The sequence below is a fragment of the Lycorma delicatula genome, chromosome 9 (genome assembly GCF_047948215.1).
Source record: "Lycorma delicatula isolate Av1 chromosome 9, ASM4794821v1, whole genome shotgun sequence".
In the NCBI taxonomy this organism is placed as follows: Eukaryota; Metazoa; Arthropoda; class Insecta; order Hemiptera; family Fulgoridae; genus Lycorma; species Lycorma delicatula.
In genome coordinates, this window is record NC_134463.1 from 36,887,130 (window position 1) to 36,912,111 (window position 24,982).

The window sequence follows — 24,982 nt, forward strand, 5'->3', positions numbered from 1 at the left end:
TCTTATCTACAAACACCAAAGGTAGTACAAACTAGGTGTATGCTTGAGCAACTAGAAATATATAACTGAAAAAAAAAACATAATATTTTAAATGATGAACACTATTTAATTACATACGTTCTTTGAACACACTACCAAATAACTAATCAAATCATTCGCACCACTCTCAATGGTGTTAATATTATTGAAAACTCTGAAGTAAAAGGTCACTGAAGAATTGATTTACAGTGAAGGCTAATTCACAATCAGGTAAAATTTTTATAAGATTAATGTTGGCTTAGATAATTTTATATAGATATTTAAATAATTTTTTTAAGTAACAGTTCTCATACCGCAAGTGATTTTAGTTAAGATCATTTTTTTCTACCAAAGATAAAAAATTTGTTTTAAAAATATGAACAAAAAGGATATCAAAATTAAAAAAAATCCAAAATTATAAAATAATAATGAAGTAACAGTATAATAATAATATAATTCTCTAAACTAAAAATTACTAAATTAGAATTCACAATAATTAAATATGTTAATTTTTTTTTTTAATCTTCAAACAATGATTTGCACGACGAAAAAATGAACATAATATTTTACAAATAATTGGTGTACAAATGTTGGAGTTATAGTACCAGAAAAAAGTATATATTCAAGACTGCCATCCATGTTATATATTACTCTGAATTTGTTAAAAACAACAGATATAAATCATCCATTATGATTACTAATACAATAGGGGTGATATACTCGCTGCCAATCTTAATGAATTTTTAATGTTCTTCCTGCACTATTCAATCTTGCATAATAATAGCATACTCAATTTTTTTTCATGTAGATTTCAATCAAAACAGTAATAAAAATTTACTAAGTTTCATGACTGAAATATATTATACAAGTAATTATACTTTTTTAAATAAAAATTTAAATCTAACATAACATTACCAACTAATATTTTCATTAGCTCTGAAGATTACTTGCTAAAATAACGAAAATAATAATAGATAATGTATCTTTAAAAACCGCGTGAAAAAAATCACATTGTCAATTATGTGGAGATCATTTCATCCAGCAATTACAACAACCTATTTTTTGATGGAAGCAGTTTTGAAGACACACACATACACATGTGCACACCAGATAAACAAATATTAGTCATATACTCAACATAAATTAATAAATTAAAAGTAAATAACGACATAAAAAGAAAACAATATCAACAGAAATTTAGTCTTACGTCAAATCATATTTGTTATAGAAAAAATTTGGTACTTATGTATTACCCTGTCAACCATAACGATAATGATCCTGTAACTTTGAAAATACTTCAAAGGAACGGGATCATTAACATATTTTACATATTAAAAATATAAGCATTATTGCTTATGAATATAGCTATAAATTAACCAAAGTTAATCTACACTCGCTAATCTCGACCAATTAACAGTAATGTGTTTTGATTATTTAAATACTAAATAATTTGCAATATTTACTGAATTTATTATTTAAATACTCAAAACATTACTGTTACTTAGTCAAGGTTAGCAAGCGAAGCGGATGTAGGTTAAGTTTGGCTAAATTATATTTAGAAAATAAATATAAATTGTTATAAAAATGGTAATATAATGGTTATATTGGGTGATATTAACAATAACCCAAAAGTTTGCAATTTAATGGTCAATGGGCTAATACGTAAGTACAAAAAATCGTTAATTATCTAAATAGTAATAATATTTTACTGACCTGACTGAAATATTTTTACAATCAAAATATCCGTTTCTAAATTTTACACACTAAAAATACTGTAATTATTTCTAAGTTTAATATTTCAGAGATATTAGTGAGAAGTAGGAACATAAAAAGAAAAAAAATCTTAAAACTGATAGTGGTAACAAAATAATGTTAATAATATTAAACTAAATAATTGAATTAACACATAACGAAACATTTTTTTTTAGGAATGCTATAAATTCTTATGCATCATCAAACTGGCCTTCAACCGAATCACCAAATATATGTCGTGGTATTTTAGCTCTAATTGATTTTGGATGAAATTCACCAGGACAATAAGAGTGTTCATCTTGGTTATTGTGCCAAAAGAAATTATTTTCAAAATCGTACGGTACAACAACTCGCTGATAGTAATCATTGCCAAGAGCTGAAATGAAAAAAAAAATTAGTAATTTAAACAAATATTGTCAGATCATCAGATGTTTATCAGTTGTATGTTGGTTGAATTCAAGTAATAAAAATCAATCAGCCAGCACACAATCATCACTAATAAAGTGCAAGGCTGTTAAATTAATGCTTTAAGACAAACCTTTGATATATCAATCTAAGCAAACAAGATGCCCAAACGTAAATAATTGTAAATTATAGTTATGATTACTTTTATTGAATTTGAATCCCCATATTACCAATGTAAATTGCTTATTAGGATTCAAGTATTAGCGTTATCTCAAAAATAGTTAGTTCACGACTCAACTATTCAACTGAACTGTAGTCGCACTTAAAGTTTGGTGTCAGGAAACACAGCCTCAGAAAAAATTGACACTGAATGTAGATAAACTCAACTAACTTTATCATTATGCCGGCCTCCGTAGCGTGAGTGGTAGCATCTTTGCCTTTCATCCAGAGGTCATGGGTTCGAATCCCAGTCGGGAATGGCATTTTCACATGCTACAAATCATTCACTTCATCCTCTGAAGCAATACCTAATGGTGGTCCTGGAGGTTAAAAAAAAACACTATCATCACAGATTTACTTTTATACAACAGTAATTACCGTAGCACACAGGGTCAACCTAAACTTTGTTTCCATATTAATAGCACTAAATCCAATTAAACCTAATTATCTACAAATAATATCAAATATATTGACAAAAAAGAAAAGGACCGCAATACTAGAAAGAAAAGGCCTAAAAGAGGGAGTATAAAATAGATGTAAAAAATCTGTGTTAGTAGTGGGAATTTTAAGAAGGGAGGGTAAAACAAATCAAAAGGATAAATAAGAAGCACGAAAGCAGTCAAAAACGGTTTTTGTTAAGTATGAGTGAGATAATTTGATATGAAAAAGTTTGTAAGAAAAGCCAAGAAACAACATACTGGACAGATATGAACAAAGCTAATTGAATAATAAATGAGGCTGGAGAGAAAGCATGAAATGGAAAATTTGTTAGAATTGATGAGAGCAATTTGGACATTTAAATAAGAGCAAAATGAAAAACTAGTAGAAAAATATATAAGCAGACTAATGAAAATGTGAGGAATTAAACTGAATGTGAAACTGGAAACTGAGACTGTCAGACATGTCCAGGAAGTGAAACTGATATAACAATGAAGGAAACGGGAAGGAGGGAAGCAGAGAAGATATTTTAAGGAATGGTTAAAGGATAGAAACACATGGAGACCCTTGATTTTTGGATAGAGATGGATACAGGGTAAAGGACACTGAGAACAAAGACAATAGATTCAAGAAGGTATAAAATCCACAGCTTGAACATATAAAAAGATAAACAATAAGATAATTCCTACTGACGGTGTGCGTGATGGTTGTAGAAAAAAAAAATTAATAATTAAAAGTGAAGTATATTAAAGGGAGAGGAAAAGATAATTAATGTGAAGAAGAATTGCCTATGATCAGAGTAGTTTAGATTATAAAATTAGTCAGAATACTTTCACATTTCATACAATTTTAAACAAAGAATGTGCCTTATGGGTACCATGACCATTTTTTTTATAGGAAGCTTGTTTTTGGAGGTAAAAAAGTATATTTATCAATACAAAACAGTAGACAGTTATCAACAGCCAGGACCAGACAGTTCTGGGTAAAAATAACCAATTTGTTTAAAGATTATAGACATGGTGTACCCACTTTCTGAAGGATTTCTATGCCCAAGATGCTACATTATAGTTTAAGGATAGGTCTTACTCATTATTACCATTTTTCGTACTTTTCTTCAGATCTCCACCGGGTCAATGCTAAAAATGAATGGATCCACAATAGCTTTTTTCTTGTTACCTTGTGATTTGCTGGGTGGGATGGTTTGCCAGTATATCTGTCCAAAAATTTTGACTTATATCTACCAACAATAAAAATACATTTACTTCAATATGCCTATCGAGTACTACTGATCCTAATAATTTTTATTATATATTCAAACAAAATCAGCCAAACTTATGTCATGAAATAATTATTAATAAAATAATTATTTATAATAAAAAACAAATAAAAAATAATGGTAATATATACTTTTATTCACTGATCAAACAAATATTTAGAATAGAATGTACCAAATTCTAACTCACCATTTGGATCAAAATAATTGTCTGCATCATATTCTATGTCCCAGTTTTCTTCACTTTGTTCCAATAACTTCTGTTTTCCATCTTCTTCATTAATTTCAACAGTCAGATTTTTAAAACTGAGTAATAAAAATAATATAAAATGTTAGGTCACTGTACATAAATAAAACTTAACAGTAAATTAATTTTAAATAATTTTTATGGAAAACATCACATTACGTTGCCAGTAATATTATCAATTATTAAAATCCTACCTTTTAGCGAAATTCAATGAGATTTACACTTAAAGTACTTTTTTTGTGATTATATTTTTTTTAAAATCCTACCAAGTACTCAAAAGAACAAAAACTCTTGACAAATTTGAACCTTGTGCAAACTTTTCTTAATTAAATAATAATGGAAAATTTATTTATTTTTTAAATGATATCATTGTTTAACTGATCAAAAAATTGACTGTAGCGATTGAAAGAGGAGGAAATTTTACATAATAAATATATAATACACATACAAGGGCTATTCTGAAATACCAGTGTTATTGGAAATATTGCTCGCTTGTTTGTTCCTGTAAAACTCTGAAATGGCTGCTGTCAGAAAATCCTGCCGACTATGAAGTGTGTACAGTCATCAGTTTCTTCCACACAAAGAACTTGACACCTGCTGAAATTCATCATGAACTTGTACAGTATAGGGAGTGAATATCATAGTGACAGTGTGGTAAGATAATGGGGCCATATGTTTCGGGAAGGTTGAACAAACATTGACAAAAATGAAAGTAGTCAACTCTGAATTGTCACAGATAAACTTGTTGCAAGTGTTGATGTGAAAATTTGAGAAAATCATCAATTTAAGAAAAAGAATTATCAGAATTTTATCATCACATATCATAAAACAGTGCTGTATGAAATCATAACCGATAAGTTAGGCTTTCACAAATTTTGGGCTCGCTGGGTGCCTAAGCTTCTTTCTAACACACAAAAAAAGATGGGTCAGCACTAATCTTCCTTCAATGCTACGACAATGAGAAGGATGAATTCCTTCACCACATCATAACAGGTGATGAGACATGGATTATTTGTTAATGTGAAAACAAAAGCTTAATCAATGCAGTGGGGGCACACCAGTTCTTCTTGAAAACCTGTAAAGGCCCGTCAAACACTTTCTTCAAAAAAGCTGATGGCATCAGTTTTTTGGGACTGTAAAGGTGTGATCTTGGTTGATTTTATGGAAAGAGGCACAACAATTATCGCTGAAACTTACTGCGAGATGTTGAAGAAATTGAGAAGGGCGTTACAAAACAAACTATGCAACATGCTGAGTTCAGGCATCGTTTTTTCTTCATGACAATGCTTCTCTGCATACTGCAGTAAGCACTCAATGCCAAATTGACTTTTTCAAATGGGAGTTGTTTAACCTTCCTCCATACAGCCCTTATTTAGCTCCAAGTGATTATCACCTTTTCCTGAAAATGAAGAAATGGTTAGCGAAGTAGCGTTTTGAAAATGATGAGGAGAGAAAAACGATGATACTATTTTGGCTTAATTCATAGGCGGCAGAGTTTTATGTTGATGTTCCTCAAAAACTTATTTAAAGATATGAAAAACAGTTCAATTTGGATCGCAATTATGAAGAAAAGTAGCTAAAAGATGTAGGTATAAAATATATAAATACATTTTTTTTCCAATTTGTGATTTATTAATAACGAATCAGAAATTACTTTCTGAATAGTCTTTGTATACTGATTTTATATTAAAAAAAATTGAGTAAGAATTTTGGAATTAATATTTCAAATGTGAGCTCAGTGATAAGTGTGCCTGGCCAATAAATTAGCACACTTGTTTTGTAAAATATGTAATAGCTATTATGCTATGTAATATGCTATTATATATATGTAAATATCTATTTATAATTAACCTGCACCTAATTATATCACAGTGGTTTTAGAAAATTATGTTTTTGTTACTCTCAATTTACATCAAATTAAATTATGTGTGAGATTTGTCAATTATTTTGGTTATTATCATATGAATATTTCAGAAGCTCCATAAATCCCATGCAGCTTTCTGGATCCAGGGCATGTAGGCAGCCGCATCCCTTGTTCATGACATGTGAGTGAGGTGAGGTGTAGTCTACTACAGGTGGTTAATTGAAACCCAACCACCAATGAACACCAATTTCCATGATCTAGTATTCAAATCCCAATAAAAGCAACTGACTTCATTAGGAATTGAACCTGAGAACTCTTGACTTTTAAGTCAACTGATTTATGATGATGCATCATTTGAATAATTTTATCTTGATTGATTCCAAATTAAAGGATTATATTCTTAAAATTTTTATAAAAATGTACATAAATGAAAAAAGCTGGGATATTACCAAAATAGGATTTAAGTACCAAAATTCCCAAACTTTCAATAAAAAGATTTTTGATTTTAGTGGCTTCCTTACTCAGTGATGAAAATTAGGAAAAACTTATCTATAAAGTGTTCACTAACATAAATGTAATTTAAAAGAGATAGCTTAAAAATATTATGTATAATATTACAAGTTACGTGTAACTTTTATGAAAGTAATGAAAAAAAAAAACTTCTCATTTTGGTTCCGGGATGTAATATATATGGCAAAGCTACTTTAATTATAATATCTCTTATAACAGATGAAGAACAAATAAATAAATACAATAAATAACAAAAATTAAAAGAGAGCCAAAAACAAAATATATATTTTTTTGGGATGGAAATAAATTAAGAAAAATGCTTCTAAAAATATTTATATAGTTAAGTAAAGTAAAGTTCTCTCTAACACCCCTGAAAAGAGTCTAAAATAAGAAAAATAATATTTTCTACAATTAATCTGGGGTCTATATAATTTAAAAAAGTTAAATATTAATTTAAAAAAGGCTATTTCTTGATACTTCTGTGTATGAAGTATAAACTTAAATAAAATTTTTGAAAAATATTTTAACCAAAGGGAGATAAAGCAAAATAACAAGACATATTTCAATTTTAAGAGCCAGGGATGACTTTTTGAATTATTATTTTTATTATTTATAAATGAATTGTAGGTAATAAATCTGCTTTAAAAACGTAATGCCTCTGAAAAAAAAAATCAAATTTGGGTTTTTTGCATTATCCCCATAAATGAATTTTGAAAAAAATAATATATCAATTCCCCACATATAGAAATAAATATTTGAGCCAAATTTGATGAAAATCAGTTTGGTCAATCCTGAGATATAACGCCAAAAGCTACGTGATAGACAAAAATATATATTCTTTTGGTCTAGATGAACTGGTTGGATCCTAAACCAAAGATTTCCAAAAAAAACTTGATACCCCATTTTTGACATGATCACCATAATGGTGAAAGTAAAAAAAATAGAAAAAACTTTTTTCCTCAAAAACACACATGTAATATTTTATTTTGATTTTTCAAATTTCCTTTTTGCACGAATAAATTTAAGTAAGTAAAAAAACGTATAAATAAAAATACTAACAATTTACATGCACAAATTTTAAAGCTTCGAATGTGAACTTATCAAATGGTACAGGAGGATTTTGAAAATGTAGCAACAATTTTTCTGCTGCTTTAATGAAAACTGAAGATTTAATAGTTAAAAGTCATATACCCAAATATTAAGAAATTGGAGTCATTAAAAAAAAGAAAAAATTTTTAAATTACCATCTGGTACCTTAAACCTACCTGTTTCAAAACCTTGTTGCACAGTTCTTTTAATAATGTCGGAGCTGTTATCAATATTTATAATAATCTGTTTAAATTTAATGCAGACTAGTTACAGAAATTTCAGGAACGTTATTCAAAAGCGATATAATTGTAAAGAATCTTCTCAGTTTGTAAGATGTTTTTTACAAGATGTACCAATTAATATTAACAAGAAAAAGGTTGCCAATCCATTCTGTACCTCACAATGTTATGTATCTTCATTCTTCAGTGAACTATTCAACCCATTTTCTGGCCATTTCATCACTCATTATTAACTCACTGTTCTACCAATGAATCTAATGGATAAATATTAGTTGCATTCAAGAAAAGCACATTTCACAAATGTCAGATCATTCAGTTGTCTTAGATAGGTACATATATTATCACAAAGTGTATATACCATAGTGAATTCAAGATGAAGTATGATTGTGAGGTGCTCTCTCTTAAATGCTCTTGAGATCCCACTTTACATGTGGAAATCCTATTTAGCTGTCTAGCAGTCGATTGCGGTACTAACTCCACATAAATTTACATTTAATTGTGTTGGCTGGCACTGACTTCAAACATAGTTCTATGTTGTAAATACTTTTACTTTAGTTAATAAAAATATAATTATTTGTAACTTTTTTAGTACTATTATTTTTTTTTTTAAATCTGTTTTTTTTTACAATTTTTAGTGGTCTAGTACTTATATAATTAAAATATGAGTAAGTTTATTAAACGTGCTGTTGAAATAAGACACAGATGTTAAAGGAAAGCTGCCACGAAAGGAATGATCATTTATGGAAAAGTAGAGAAAGGATTGCCATGAATATTTCCACATAGACTTCTCAACAATGAGAATGTAGACTCATAAATGAAAACGTACAACAATCGATTCTTATAGGATGAAAGTCTAGTCACACGTATCTTGTCAATTTACACAAATGTTTGTCAAACAAAATGCAAGAGCAACATTCTTACCCCCTCAGCTTGATATATGAGGAAGGAAAGTTACTGGAAGCTGTACTCATAAAATTTTATGAAACTATTGGTGTTAGAATGAAAAATATTGATGGTTGCGTAACCATATCACCAGTTTGTACAACATTCTAAGCGACATGGGATACGGAGATGTTGAGCGCAGAATTTTACCTCAAATATTAAACTAGGCTGTAACTGTTCACAAACTGCAGGGTACAACTATTGAAAGGGCAATGACAGACCTCGGAAAGAAAAAATTTTCCAAGGGGCAGATTTATGTCACTCTTAGTAGAGTTAAAACTTTAGAAGGCATTGCTTTGTCTGATTTGGACCCAAGTAAGTTATTGAATAGACCACATGAAGAGAAAGCAATGAGAAATGATGAGGTTGTGTAATCTATTCAGATTATAGTTTTCATTATTGCGAGTAGACATTTGGAAAAGTTTTCTGAGTACCTGGTTAAAAAAAAGTGTTTATAGTAACTATAGAATATTATTTATTGCAAAATTATAAAATTTAACTTGCTTCTTAAATGTCAGTTGGGTACTTGTTGCATAACTATTTGCTAACTTTCCAATTAGGGGTAATACACTTTTTCACTATTTTATATAAATATTAAATGTAGGTTTACCATTTATATGGAGTGTAGAGGAAAGCAGCTAACAAAAAAAAAGTTTGTTTAAGGAAGAAAAATGGAAAAAGAAATGCCATGAATGTTTCCACAGATAACTAAACAGTGACAATAAAGACAGACCGTTATTAATATCCTAGACATACAGGGAACAAAATGCAACACTCCACTGGTGCGAACTGTTAGAGGCTTAGAGTATCAAGCCGTTTTTTGGATATTTTTCTTAAGATTATCATAGGATTTAGTTAAAATTTATATAGGATAACTGCGAAAGTATACTCCTTAGATTAAAAAAAATTATCAAAATCAGTTTACTAACATCACAGATATTGTATAACATACATAAAAAAATAAATAAATAAATAAAAAAAGTTGTCAAATTGATAACTTCTTCCTATTTTGAAGTAGGTTAATAAATAACTAAAGTGGCCACATTTGGAAAATGTACAATTTCTTTGTGAATGTGTCTTGCATGAAATAATTAAAAAATAAAAGACAAGCACAAAAGAATTTTAGATTAAAATATATTACACTTTATTGTTATAAAATGAAAGAATACCTTTCTGGTGTATCACGTGATTCATCTTCATCACTATCATACATATGATCCTCATCAGAACTCATTCTAAAGTCTAGACAGAAATACACATAAATGTATGACAACTTATATTAATATACACAACTAACAAACACAATCTACCACACAGTTAATCCATTCATTGTCATGAATGAATTGAAGCATAACATAAAAATTCATCTTTCTTAGGGTACATATATGTGAAATATGTAATTGTTATTTCAGCACTATTTTACCCTGTTTTAAATATGTTATGAACAATACAAATTCTTCACCATTCTAAACACAGTAAACAAAGCAAATACAAACTCAATTTATTTTAAGTGATGATCTGTATTAGAAATTGTAATGACTATTTTGATTTTTGATTAAGTCATAAAAAATTAAAACTTGTGAAATACTAAAATTGAAAATTCATGTTGAAATAACATTTATTTAATATGAAAATAATTTTGTACACCTTTCAAAATTATCAATACAACTTAATTACAAATTTTTCTATAATTACTAACCTAAAAATATAAAAAAAATTTTTTTAATCAAAAATATAATAAAAAGAATAATTACAGAAAGTAGTAATACTTACCATATTTTAGAAAATATATTTCTAGAATTAATGAGATATGAATACTTATAAAAACAAAAACTATTAAATGAATTTTTTGTTGACAGAGTGAAATAATTTTTTTTTTTAGGTAATTAATGAGTTATACTTAACGTAATTAACTTTCTACCTAGTATAACCTCCTCTATAAATCATGAGACCTTGCCGTTGGTGAGGGGGCTTGAGTGCTCAGGGATACAGAGTAGCTGGACAAAAGGTGCAACCATATCGGAGAGGTATCTGTTGAGAGCAAGACTAAGGAATAATTCCTAAAAGAGGGCAGCAGCTCTTTCAGTAGTTGTTAGGGGCATGAGTCACAATGACTTAAACGGCCATATCAACATCACTCAGTCCTCTGAGTACTGCGCAGCTGAAAGCAATGGAAAACTACAGCTGTTTTTTTTTCCAAGAAAATGTGGCTCTCTGCATTTTCACATAGCAATAATGGAGGCAACTTCCTTGGTAAAATATTCCGGAGGTAAAATAGTCCCCCGTTCGGATCTCCGGGTGGGGACTACTAAGGAAGGGGTCACCAGAAAACTAAAAAATAACATTCTACGAGTCGGAGCGTGGAATGTTAGAAGCTTAAAAAAGGTTGGTAGGCTAGAAAATTTAAAAAGGGAAATGGATAGGATGAATGTGGATATAGTAGGAATTAGTGAGGTTCGGTGGGAAGAGGAAGGCGACTTTTGGTCAGGTGATTTTAGAGTAATTAACTCAGCGTCAAATAATGGGCCGGCAGGAGTAGGTTTTGTGATGAACAAGAAGATAGGGAGGAGAGTGGAGTATATCAAGACGCATAGCGATAGAATCATTGTAATAAGGATAAAATCAAAACCTAAACCGACAACGATTGTTAACGTCTATATGCCTACAAACGCCCATGATGATGATGAGGTAAAGTGTGTATACGAAGAGATTGAAGAAGCAATTAAACACGTAAAAGGAGATGAAAATTTAATAATAGTTGGAGATTGGAATGCAAGCATTGGAAAAGGCAAGGAAGGAAATATAGTGGGTGAATACGGGCTGGGCAAAAGGAATGAAAGAGGGGACCGACTTATAGAGTTTTGCACGAAGTATAATTTATTAATTGCCAACACCCAATTTAAAAATCATAATAGAAGAATATACACTTGGAAAAAGCCAGGAGATACTGCAAGGTATTAGATAGATTATATCATGGCTAAGCAAAGATTTAGAAATCAACTCGTTGACTGCAAAACTTACCCTGGAGCAGACATTGATAGCGACCATAATTTTGTGATAATGAAATGTAGATTGGGGTTTAAAAACCTGAAGAAAAGGTGTCAGATGAATCGGTGGAATTTAGAGAAGCTTGAGGAAGAGGAGGTAAAGAAGATTTTTGAGGAGGACATCGCAAGAGGTCTGAGTAAAAAAGATAAGGTAGAAAATGTAGAAGAAGAATGGGAGAATGTTAAAAAGGAAATTCTTAAATCAGCAGAAGCAAACTTAGGCAGAATAAAGAGAACTGGTAGAAAACCTTGGGTTTCAGACAATATATTGCAGCTGATGGATGAACGTAGAAAATATAAGAATGATAGTGACGAAGAAAGTAAAAGGAACTATCGGCAATTAAGAAATGCTATAAACAGGAAGTGCAAACTGGTGAAAGAAGAGTGGATTAAAGAAAAGTGTTCAGAAGTGGAAAGAGAAATGAACATTGGTAAAATAGATGGAGCATACAGGAAAGTTAAGGAAAATTTTGGGGCACATAAATCAAAATCTAATAATGTGTTAAACAAAGATGGTACACCAATATATAATACGAAAGGTAAAGTCGATAGATGGGTGGAATATATTGAAGAGTTATACGGAGGAAATGAATTAGAAAATGGTGTTATAGAGGAAGAAGAGGAAGTTGAGGAGGATGAAATGGGAGAAACAATACTGAGATCTGAATTTAAGAGAGCATTAAAAGATTTAAATGGCAGAAAGGCTCCTGGAATAGACGGAATACCTGTAGAATTACTGCGCAGTGCAGGTGAGGAAGCGATTGATAGATTATACAAACTGGTGTGTAATATTTATGAAAAAGGGGAATTTCCATCAGACTTCAAAAAAAGTGTTATAGTAATGATACCAAAGAAAGCAGGGGCAGATAAATGTGAAGAATACAGAACAATTAGTTTAACTAGTCATGCATCAAAAATCTTAACTAGAATTCTATACAGAAGAATTGAGAGGAGAGTGGAGGAAGTGTTAGGAGAAGACCAATTTGGTTTCAGGAAAAGTATAGAGACAAGGGAAGCAATCTTAGGCCTCAGATTAATAGTAGAAGGAAGATTAAAGAAATACAAACTAACATACTTGGCGTTTATAGACCTAGAAAAGGCATTCGATAACGTAGACTGGAATAAAATGTTCAGCATTTTTAAAAAATTAGGGTTCAAATACAGAGATAGAAGAACAATTGCTAACATGTACAGGAACCAAACAGCAACAGTAACAATTGAAGAACATAAGAAAGAAGCCGTAATAAGAAAGGGAGTCCGACAAGGATGTTTCCCTATCTCCATTACTTTTTAATCTTTACATGGAACTAGCAGTTAATGATGTTAAAGAACAATTTAGATTCGGAGTAACAGTACAAGGTGAAAAGATAAAGATGCCACGATTTGCTGATGATATAGTAATTCTAGCCGAGAGTAAAAAGGATTTAGAAGAAACAATGAACGGCATAGATGAAGTCCTACGCAAGAACTATCGCATGAAAATAAACAAGAACAAAATAAAAGTAATGAAATGTAGTAGAAATAACAAAGATGGACCACTGAATGTGAAAATAGGAGGAGAAAAGATTATGGAGGTAGAAGAATTTTGTTATTTGGGAAGTAGAATTACTAAAGATGGACGAAGCAGGAGCGATATAAAATGCCGAATAGCACAAGCTAAACGAGCCTTCAGTAAGAAATATAATTTGTCTACATTAAAAATTAATTTAAATGTCAGGAAAAGATTTTTGAAAGTGTATGTTTGGAGTGTCGCTTTATATGGAAGTGAAACTTGGACGATCGGAGTATCTGAGAAGAAAAGATTAGAAGCTTTTGAAATGTGGTGCTATAGGAGAATGTTAAAAATCAGATGGGTGGATAAAGTGACAAATGAAGAAGTATTGCGGCAAATAGATGAAGAAAGAAGCATTTGGAAAATTATAGTTAAAAGAAGAGACAGACTTCTAGGCCACATACCACCATCCTGGAATAGTCGCTTTAATATTGGAAGGACAGGTAGAAGTAAAAAATTGTGTAGGCAGGCCACGTTTGGAATATGTAAAACAAATTGTTAGGGATGTAGGATGTAGAGGGTATACTGAAATGAAATGACTAGCACTAGATAGGGAATCTTGGAGAGCTGCATCAAACCAGTCAAATGACTGAAGACAAAAAAAAAACCTTGTATAAACAAGAGAACTCTACTTTACTGAAAATGCATTCTTACCACATCTAGTGGACTTTTAACAATATTTTACCCCTTTATTTAAAAATCATTATTAGTGATATGAAATTACATTTTTTATGGAGGAAATTGACTTTATGCGCGAAACACATAACAGAATGTTTCCTATTTATAATTAAATAGTTCACTGTAGAAAACTATGGTCAAGTAGGTTAGTAAATTCTCTCAAGAATGTCCAAAACTTGTTGAACAAAGACTGACCTGATTGTACTGTTTAGATAGTGACAGAGCTGACAAATGCTACAGCAGATAGAAATGATTTCAATTGAGAGGTGAGTTACAACAGACAGTATAGCAACTTCAATTGTGTGTTATCATTATTGAACAACATATACTTGGTCATTTGGATTTTCAGAAAATGTGCTTAATGACCAGGCAACTGAACAGAGAGCAAAAAATTAATCAGCTTACGGCAACTTTTTTGGAAAACTGTTGAAGAAGATTAAGCATTACTATCAACCTGAATCAAATGTGTTTCTATGCAATGGAAACATTCTTCTTCACTTTCATGCAATAAATTCAAGGTAGCTCTCAATGATAAGGGTAGCTTTTGGAACTCTCAAAGAGGGCTGCCAGCCCTTACATTTGTAAGGTAATTACGATTGCTTCATCCTACTGCGCTTTAAATTCTAAGTCAACAAGAATTTCCAGGTCTACCGATAAGAGAACTGTTGCTTTACTATTCATATGGTCTGATCTACCCAAAAGTGGACTGATGAACCAGGGTAGCAACTTCTTTAAAATCTGTTTTACGGCTCCAACTTAACTTGAGCAACTTACATTTGTTTGGTTCATTAAAAATTTTACTTCGGCAGGAAATGTTTTTTTGAATAAAGAAGATATTTGACATGAGGGGTAAATGTGGCTGACAGTTTCCAAAAGACTCATAAACAGGAAGTTTTAAAGCACTTATAAAACAACAAAATAAGTCATGTAAAAAAATAGTCTAAAAATGAACTACAGTGTACCCTCAACTAACGTGGGTGTTGCATTGCAAAAAATTTCCGTGTATAATGAAATCGCATAAATTGATACTCACATTTAATGCAGAAAAACAGGTTAGGTTCTTGTTAAATTATACAGTAAATGATTATGTAAATTACTGTACCAAAAAATACTGTACCTTATTTTACTATTACAATATATCATTATATTATTTTAATGATATTACAGTATTATGTATTTAAAAAGAATGTTAAATAAATAAAGAAAAAATATGTACTGTACATAGATTACTACACCTTCATGCATTGAAAACTTGTTCTGGTACATAACCTTTCTCCTTTATGATGCTTATAAATTGTGCTGGGTACTTAACATTAAAAAAATTAGTAATGGTGGACTGTTTGGATTTGCTCAGTAAAAGTCTTTGTTCTTCCTTGTATGTTGCAGCTATATTATCTAGTTCCCAATGAAACAGCAAACTATGCTCCAATACTGGATCTTCAGCAATTATAAATTCTTTCACCATTTTTACAAATTTCTTAAAGTCAACAGTTTATTTTTTATCAAAATTTTCTCTTCTTCATTTTCATCACTGTCTTGTAAAATTTTGTTTTCTATCATCTCCATAAGTTCTGAGTTGCTTAATTCTTCCTGAGTTTCTTAATTTACATCCTGTGCCTGTATGTCTAAAAATCCTTCTCCTAGTAACTGTCTGGCAATTTTGACTATTTCATTACAAGTATCCTCTACATCTTTATTTATTTCATTTCTAACCTCTATGGCTTCGTTACGTTCTCTCTTTGGCCAAGCCTTTACTGCTTCGGACCAAAGCTTCTTCCAGCAGGTGTTTAATGTTTTCTGTTTGCAATACAGTCATCAATTGTGTATTTTTTGCAGCATTAACTCAAAGTTAAACATTTGGTGGCTTCCATGTCATCAAAAAGTTTTTTCAAAAATTCAACAAATGTAGTATGCTTTGAAAGTTGCATTTACACACTTGTCCAGGGATTGCAAAAGTGCTATAGTGTTGAGTAGAAAAACTCAACCTAAATATTTACATCAGCTTCTTTCAGTAGCACCTCTGGATGTGCTGTACAGTTGTCTAGAACAAGAAAACTTTATATGCAAGATTTTTGGATGCTAAGTACTTCTTAAACTCTGGTTTAAAAGAGTTATTAATCCAATCCATACAAATATCAGTCAATATCAGCAAGCACATTTATTAGCTTGCCAGAAAACCAGATTGTTATCTTTATTTGTGTTTTTTAATAGGCGAGGATTCAATATCTTTGGCATTTTTTCAAATACACAGCTGTTTCATCTGCATTGAAAACTTGTTCTGATACGTAACCTTTCTGCTTTATGATGCTTATAAATTGTGCTGGGTACTGTTCAACAGCTTTGAAATCTGTAGAAGCTTTTTCTCTTTTAAGTTTCATATTGTGCAAACTGTGACTTTTTTTAGATCTCTTGAACCAGCCCTTACTAGCATTAAAACTGATACTGGATGAACTATTGGTAGAAATTTCAGATTCATTACCCGTTTTACTGGATACCCTGCAATAAAGCTGCATAGCCTTTTCTCAAATTAAAGCTGAACTTAATGGCATATGCTTTTGAATTTGGTCTTCAATCCATGTCGCTAACAACTTTTCGACTTTGTCCAATATCGAATCTACGACATTACCCATACGAAATGACCTTGGTACAAACCGGTACACTGGCCACAACACTTAATTGGCGTAATTTGTCTTTATTAAGCCATACGGCATAAAGTATGGCTATAAGTATTCATTTATGCTGTATGCATAAATGAATCATTCAAGTTAATTTTTCTAGCTGCAGAAATCACAGTATCTTTATTATCTAGAGAATTTAGAATTATATTTTTTTCTAATAATGATATGATTTTTTTTTTGTTTCTTAGGTTTAACACATTATCATTTTTGATCTCAATACAAAAAGGAACAGTATAAGTACAAAAAAAAAAAAGTCTTACGAACGTAGCAGCAAAACACACTACACTCAATAATAGTAATGAAACACATTAACGCAGTTTTTTTACATAGGCTAACATAAACTGCAAATGATCGATGATTGTGAAAGCAGTGTTCTGTTCATTACAATGACTCATAAGAATTTCCTTTTAGTATAGGATAAATGTGTGGATATTTAATCTTGTAATCAAAATATCTACTGCACTACAGCATTTTAGACTGTTATACAAAATATGATAATGACCGTGTGACAGCGTATAAGTGAAACGTATCATGAATTCAGAAATAATTTTCCTAACTTATTCAAACACTAACTGAAATTGCGTAAAAAAATTACATGTTAATTGAGGGTGCACTGTAATTAATCTAAGATTACTTTAATGGTGATATGAAACTCAATTACTGACATACCTTCATGTTGATATTTTTAATTAAAAAAAAAAAATACATTTTCAATAAAAAAAGTCATCCATAAAAAATACACATTGGTAATAATTTTATCTTAATAATCATAACTGGTTTAAATCTCACCTCAGGTTTTATCACAAGGTTCAAAAATTAATCTATCATAAAAAAAGCTTATACAATTGAAAATAGATGAACTTCAATGATTACATATATCTATACTTTTCAGGCCCATATTCAGAACCACCTACCCATATTTCTTGCTAAACTGAATTGTGCAGATTTGTGTAATTCTTCTTTATAGTTTTTAATCGTAATTTTTTTTCTTTTTAAACAATTGAAATATCTTTGTATAAAGCATGTCGAAAAATAAAAGGATAAGTTAGAATAAAATTAAAACAGCTGATTTTATTTAAAAACGTTGTTCCTGATTATATTAATAAGCAATAGCATGTACAGTAGTTTGCCATTTGTAGTGATAAAGAAAAAACATTTTTCTGAGCTTAAACTATTTTTAATTAAAGCAATTATGATGTCAACAAGAATGATAACTAAAGAAATTAGACTAATAACCAAACTGAGGAATTCTGATACATTTACTAAAATTTAAAATGATTTGAAACTGAAAAAAAAAAAATTAATCCAAAATACATACATTTACCATCTTCATCTTCATCATCATCATCATCATAATCGGAAATTGGATGTTCGTAATCACATCTAAAACTGGCATTAGGATCTATCTTTATAAATTCATCTCGCATCTGTGTATAATTAAATCCATTAATTCTCTTCATACAACAATTTTTTATTTGATCATTTTTTTCTGAAAACTTAAAAGATAAACATAGTTTAACAAGATATGGAAATTAGTACTATTATATGGTTTTATTTGATAAGTTTGGTTTTGGCCACAAAAATAAAATAAAATACACACTGCCTTACTTATGATTTGCTGTAGCAACAATTAGCATATCTATTTATCTCTACCACAGATTACTAATGTTTCATCCAGAAGGCTGTGTTCAAAGTTCAAATTTATGACACTGGGTGAATAAATATAAGAAAAACAAATATGTCACTGCATGACTTTATAATGAGTCCAGTTTTCCAGAAATATGGCTTAAACTCAGTTAGTTCAATTGTAGCTAAGAGCAGACTGTTTAATTAACAAATTGGTTAAATTTTGAAACATCAAAGTGATATATGATGAAGTCAGTGGTCAATATTAAAATAATCTTGATTCTACCTCCCCTAATAGTCAGAATCAAACTTAAACTAATAATAAACATTAACTATTTAGTAAAATTTTTAATTTAATCACAATAAAATAATACTAATAAATACATGTAACTCACCAATTTTGGATTAAAATAATTAAATCCAAGATCTAATGCCTTTAAATTTAAATAGTATAAAACATCTGGCATACTTTCAAAACAGTTATCATACAAATCTAATAATTCTAAACAATTCAAGTATTTGAAACTATCAGGCAGTCCACATAACTGAAAAAAAAAAAAATTGAATCAAATTTCATATTCAGTAAAATTTCCTTTCAATTTTTTAATTACTTAATTTTATAAACCTCAATAAAGAAGGATTACAAACAATAAAATCACATATATGAATTTGTAAACCTAGATAATAAGAATTTGATAATTAAAAATGTAATAAAATATTTAAAATTTTAAAGAAAATTGAAATGAAAGCAATGAAATTTTATATAAAAGAATCCGGTAAAAGTGATATAGAAAGGCAGGCAGAAAGTTAAAATGTGATTGTTTTTTTATTTGCACATAAAAGAAGCAATACAGTCTAACTGAAAGATAAATTTGAGAATGGAATAAACATACAAGGAGAAAAAAAAAAGATTGTTTTGTAAATGACATTGTTCTTTGGGAAAAAATTTAAACCGTATGTTTTTATTGCTAGTATATTGCATCAATTTGAAAAATTTATGAACAGTATGAATTTATTTTGCTAGAATACAATATCAGTTTGAAAACTTGTAAAATTTTTCTAGCTATGAAGTAAAATAACAAAGGATGGACAAAATAAGAAAGAAATCAAAAGTAGACTGACAAGCAAGATGTGATTTAATGAAGAAGAGAAGTCTGTTAGTCTAATGTATATTTATAGAGAAGAAATATTTTTAAAAAATATCTGTGTGAAGTTAGGAGATTACAGCAGTGAAAGATGGACACTAAAAAAAAATTAAGGAAGAGCAGAAAGCCTGTGAAATATGATTCTACAGAAGGATGTTGTTGAAAATTAGGTAGGTCAATAAAATACAAAATGAAAAGGTCGTAAGATGAACAGATGAGGAATGAAGTTATGTATTCGAATTTTCTAAGTAAACTGGGTTCACCTGCAATCTCAACAAAGTTTAATTATCTGGTGATAAAAAGGAATATACAGAAAATAATAAGAATGGAATTTTTAAAAACAAGCAGCTAAGATAAGAATGTAATATTTTTTAGTGTAAAAAAATGAACAAAAAAGAATGGAGAAAAGCAACAACCAGCCAAATAACAGATGATTCTGTTATTTGGCTGTTAAAAACTACAATTTTTCAATAGCACTTACTGGACCAATTTCTATAATTTCTTATAAATGCACAGATAAATTATTAGATACAACAGCAAGCAATAAACTTTAGAAAATAGATTCAACTACATTTATAAAGCTATAACACGCAAACAATACTCTTTTGGTGGAAAAGTTGATCAAAATATATGAAAAATTTGCAGTACATTGTATAAAATTCTATATATTTATGGATTATTGTATTCAAATCTGTTTTTCATATTATGTAAATTACTCTGCAAAATCAAACTTTGAGAAATAGAAATTATCTCCTGTAGCGCAAGTTTTCTTTTACTGTTTCAATTACTATTTGTTACTTACATTACAAAATGAAAGCAAACAAAATGTAGAAAATACTGATCTCAAGATATCAACCTAAGAATAGAATACTTTATTACTTGTTTTTAATGATGAAAAATGTGTGGATTATTAAATGGTATTGAATAGATCTCATTTACCACATCAAAAAAATATTTAAACATAAATATTAAAAAAAATTATAACAAAAAATGAATTAAAAAACAATACATTACACTAATATTAAATAACATTACACAAAATGTAATTTCAAGAAAACTGACTGAAGGTTAAAAATAATTATAAGCACATAACAAGTACTGTAAAAAACAATGCTAATAGGAAGAAAATATTAAAACAAAATATTTTATTTGATATTGTTATTTGTTATGGTTTTATTTATTATGTTTTCAGAATATGTTGTTTATTTTCTTTTGTTATCATGGATTTTTCATCAACCTGGATTTATCAGGTTCACCCATAGAATATTAAACCAAAAAACTCTACCAAAAAAAAATTAACTGGTTAACAATAATGCTTTGATATTTATTATAACCCAAAAAACAAAAAACTACAGTAATAATATGTTACAACAGTAAAAACAATTAACTGAGTTCTTAGTACCTGTAAAAGAATTAACATACAGAGTGATTCAAGAGGAGAGGGAAATAATTTGGCCATTGATTCTTAGAGCTTGAAATAAAGAAAAAATGTCATACAAAGATATGTCTGAAAATGCTCTGCTATTGAGTTAAGGCCAGTGAAAAATTTGTCCAGTATTTCAGTTCCTCTGATGAAATGAGGTCATACTGAAATTTCTAAGGTATTATATATTGAGTAACTTGATTGTTTGTTGTTTTTTGACCTGAAATATAAAATAAAACAGGTCACAGAACTGTATCTCTTGTAGTTTTCATGATATCCAACAAACAGAAAAATTTGGTGACAAAAAGGATTTTTTTAAGTTTGAAATACAATAATTTTTTTTTGTTGTTGAATAACACTTTCATGTTATCATTGCCCAGAAAACCAAAAATATGAAATATAAAATCGAATAAGACAACAAAATTAAAACAAAATAGAAACTTAAAGCAGAAATTTAAAACCCAAATTAAAACTGAAACTAAAATGTTAAATACAAAAATATACAACTACCATACAAAACAGAAGATTTTAAGAACATTATTAAAAAGTATGTAAAATACTAATACTTCAGAAAAATAAAAATACCCAGTCCAAAACATCTTTATTATTGCCCAGGATTTGATGAATATTCCTGGGAAATTTAAATTTATGATGCAAGGTCGCATAACATATGCATAAATTTCATTATCAAAACTTATAGAGATTCTAATCCTAAAAAATTTTTTCTAAAAAAAAAAAATAATACTTTTATTATTAAACACTTAATAGAAAAATGTTATGAATTTGTAAAAATTAAAATAGCTGTTTTTAATGTAATAAATTTAGACCTTTGAAGAATTAGTTCGATAACAACAGTATGCCTCTTCAAAATTAATTTGAAACTACTCATTGTTGTCATAAAATTGTGATTCTGTATTAATAATGAACATTAGGTGATTTAGTTGTTTTGTCATAATTTTGATTGCGTTTCATTACTTTGGATAATCAAGATATGAAGTGTTTATTTGTTGTAATCTTTCTGTACATCCTTCCAACTGAATCTGAATTTAAAAAAGTGAAATTCAATTTTGAATTTTTTTTCACTCTTGCAGAATATGCCAATACGATTTTTGTGTATGGTTTTTGTGACTGAAGCACTCTCTCTGCGGTGGAAGAATATTGATGTAGATATTCTGTATGAGTAGTTCCAAACCATTAAGTATTTTGTAGAATTTTTAATAATCTTCATGAGAATGGTACTCTTCCCAGTGCTCATGTTCAAAACTAATATTTTAAGAAGAATGCTTAAGAACATTTGATAAAAAACAAAAATCTATAATTATATTAGAAATTAGATTGCTAAATAATCATAATCAGTAGATGAATTGGAAATATTAAAATGGACAGTACTAATCAAATACGAGGTGTATGAGAAAAGTAATGAGATTGGTAACACTGCGAACGATCTGGCAACACTGTGCCTACCGGTCTGTTCATCCCTTCCACATGCTCAGTACGAGTTTCAACTCCGTTCAGCCAACACATTATTTTTGACAGCGCCATCAGTGAAGTTGTTACAGAAATGGAACATCAGAATTTAGAGCAACGTTGTGCAACCAAGTTTTGTATTAAACTTGGGGAATCCGCAAGTGTAACAGGTAGAAACAAGTAGAAACAGGCCTATGGGGAACATTGCTTATCAAGAGCATAAGTTTTCCGCTGGCACAAATCATTTTTGGAAGGCTGAGAAGACGTTAAGATCAACTTCACTCAGGGAGACCTTCAACTTCAAAATCTGACGAAAACGTTGAGCGTGTGAGGGTTCTTGTGAGATCACAGTTAAATTTAAAAACTTTCACCGTACATCAAATTTTGACAGACGATTTGGACATGTGAAAGATTTGTTCAAAATTGGTTCTGAAAAACCTCACAACGGAACAGAAGGGCAATCGAAGAAACGTGTGCATTGATCTTCTTGAGTGGATTGACAATAACCAAGAACTCTTCAATCTTGTGATCACAGGTGATGAATTCTGGATATTTGAGTACGATCCTGAAACAAAATGGCAAAGTGAAGGGTGGCACACTCTGTCATCACCTTGATGGAAAAAATGTCGAATGGGCAAATCAAAGATCAAAACCATGCTGATTTGATTTTTTGACAGTAGGGGTATCGTGCATAAAGAATTTGTTCCTCCAGGACAAACTGTCAACCAAGTGTTTTACAAAGGTGTCCTTGAAAGGCTCAGGAAAAGAGTGATTCACGTAAGGCCAGACATTGCAGACAAGTGGATGCTTCATCATGAAAATGCCCCGGGTCACACGGCCATTTCCATCAGGGAATTTTTTACCTCAAAACGCATTCCTACGGTTCCTCAACCCCCCCTCTTATTCACCTAACTTGAGTCCTTGTGAGGTTTTCCTTTTCCCAAAATTGAAACATGTCTTAAAAGGACGTCATTTTGGAACTCTGGAGAACATTCAAAAGACTGTGACTGACCAGTTAAAGGCCCTACCAGTTAAAGGCCCTACCAGTTGAAGCCTTCCAGCCCTGCTACCAAGAGTGGGAACAACGACTCTGGTTGTGTATAGCTGCCCAAGGGAACTACTTTGAAGGGGATAATTTTGTTTGAAAAAATAAAAACTTTGCAAGTAAAAAGTCAGTCTCATTACTTTTCTCACACACCTCGTATATATTATAAAGATATAAAATATTGCTTTTGACAATCTGTATTGAAAGTGTAAGGTTAGTTTATATAAATAATTTAAACAATTTAAAACTTTTCATGGTGTTCTATGAATCCCTAAATAATAAAAAGTTTAAACAAGGACATATATCATCATGAGCAGTCAAGAAATATCATCTACGTTTAATGGAATTAAAGCATAACAAAAATCAAATAAAATCTCAGAAGCCAATGAAAAACTAGCAGTGATAGTTAAACAAGAATAATAACATTAAAGAATAAATAAATACAGTAACAAAATAGAATAATTTTTAAGCTCTTGGGCAAGACAGTAAAGTATCCCAATCTACCCTGATGAGCAGATCATATTTTTCATCACCCACCCTGTTTTCTTCTTTACCATTATTGAATGGTTTATAAGTCTGAATCTGCCAGGTCTGACAAAACAATACATTCTTCGAGTCTAATTTGATGGATTGCTTGTATTTACTTCAGGACTATTTCCTGACCAGTGGCTGGACAAGTGAAATGTCATTGTGCCTATCACAAAGTCAGGTCTCCTAACCCCTTAATCACAAACCAGAGTAACTATTACATATTAAATGATGATAAAATTTTTCTGCATATTATCAATAAATTACATTAAAAAGGAGTATACTGATAAAAAATGAATTCAAAATTGATAATACACCATTAGTAGGCCAGACAACACCTACCAGAAACAATATTTCGCTTGAAACAAAGGTGTGATATTACTTTTGCTGATTTAGTTATAATATGGAATTGGCAAGACAATAAAAAATTTTATTATCATTAAAGATTAAACAGAAGAAAGTTATGAACTCTATGAAAAACAAAACTAAGGCTAACCCATAGAAATAAATAATATGGAGTGAATTAAAACTTTTATTGTAAATTTTAATTCTAAATGTTGTTAGTTTTGTAAAAATTTATTAAAGGACAAAATTGATTATCTCCCTCCACAATTAAATCAGTTAAGAGAGTACTTGTTATAATCAAAAAGTTTGAAAATGATCTAAAAATGAATAATAATGCAGAAATAGATAAAAAAAATTCATAAGAATTAGTAAGAGTTCATTAAGGAATAAATTAGTAGACTACTTACTTTTGAAACTAGCTGTGAAAAATATTAAATATCTGCAATTTTGTT

At 29.9% G+C, this 24,982-nt stretch overlaps 1 protein-coding gene across 2 annotated transcripts in view; it reads right to left on the bottom strand.

Annotated features, from left to right (window-relative positions):
- Positions 1-452: 452 nt before the first annotated feature.
- The window catches only part of LOC142330092 (uncharacterized), a 35,657-nt gene continuing 11,127 nt past the window's right edge, over positions 453-24,982 (bottom strand). For both annotated transcript variants that reach the window (XM_075375151.1, XM_075375150.1), the window contains 5 exons: positions 18,973-19,122; positions 18,270-18,447; positions 10,166-10,238; positions 4,296-4,411; positions 453-2,146 (listed from right to left, as the gene is read on the bottom strand). In XM_075375151.1, coding sequence (XP_075231266.1) covers positions 1,962-2,146; positions 4,296-4,411; positions 10,166-10,238; positions 18,270-18,447; positions 18,973-19,044 — 624 coding nt within the window. In that variant the 5' untranslated portion in view covers positions 19,045-19,122 and the 3' untranslated portion in view covers positions 453-1,961. The remainder of the gene's footprint in view (positions 2,147-4,295; positions 4,412-10,165; positions 10,239-18,269; positions 18,448-18,972; positions 19,123-24,982) is intronic.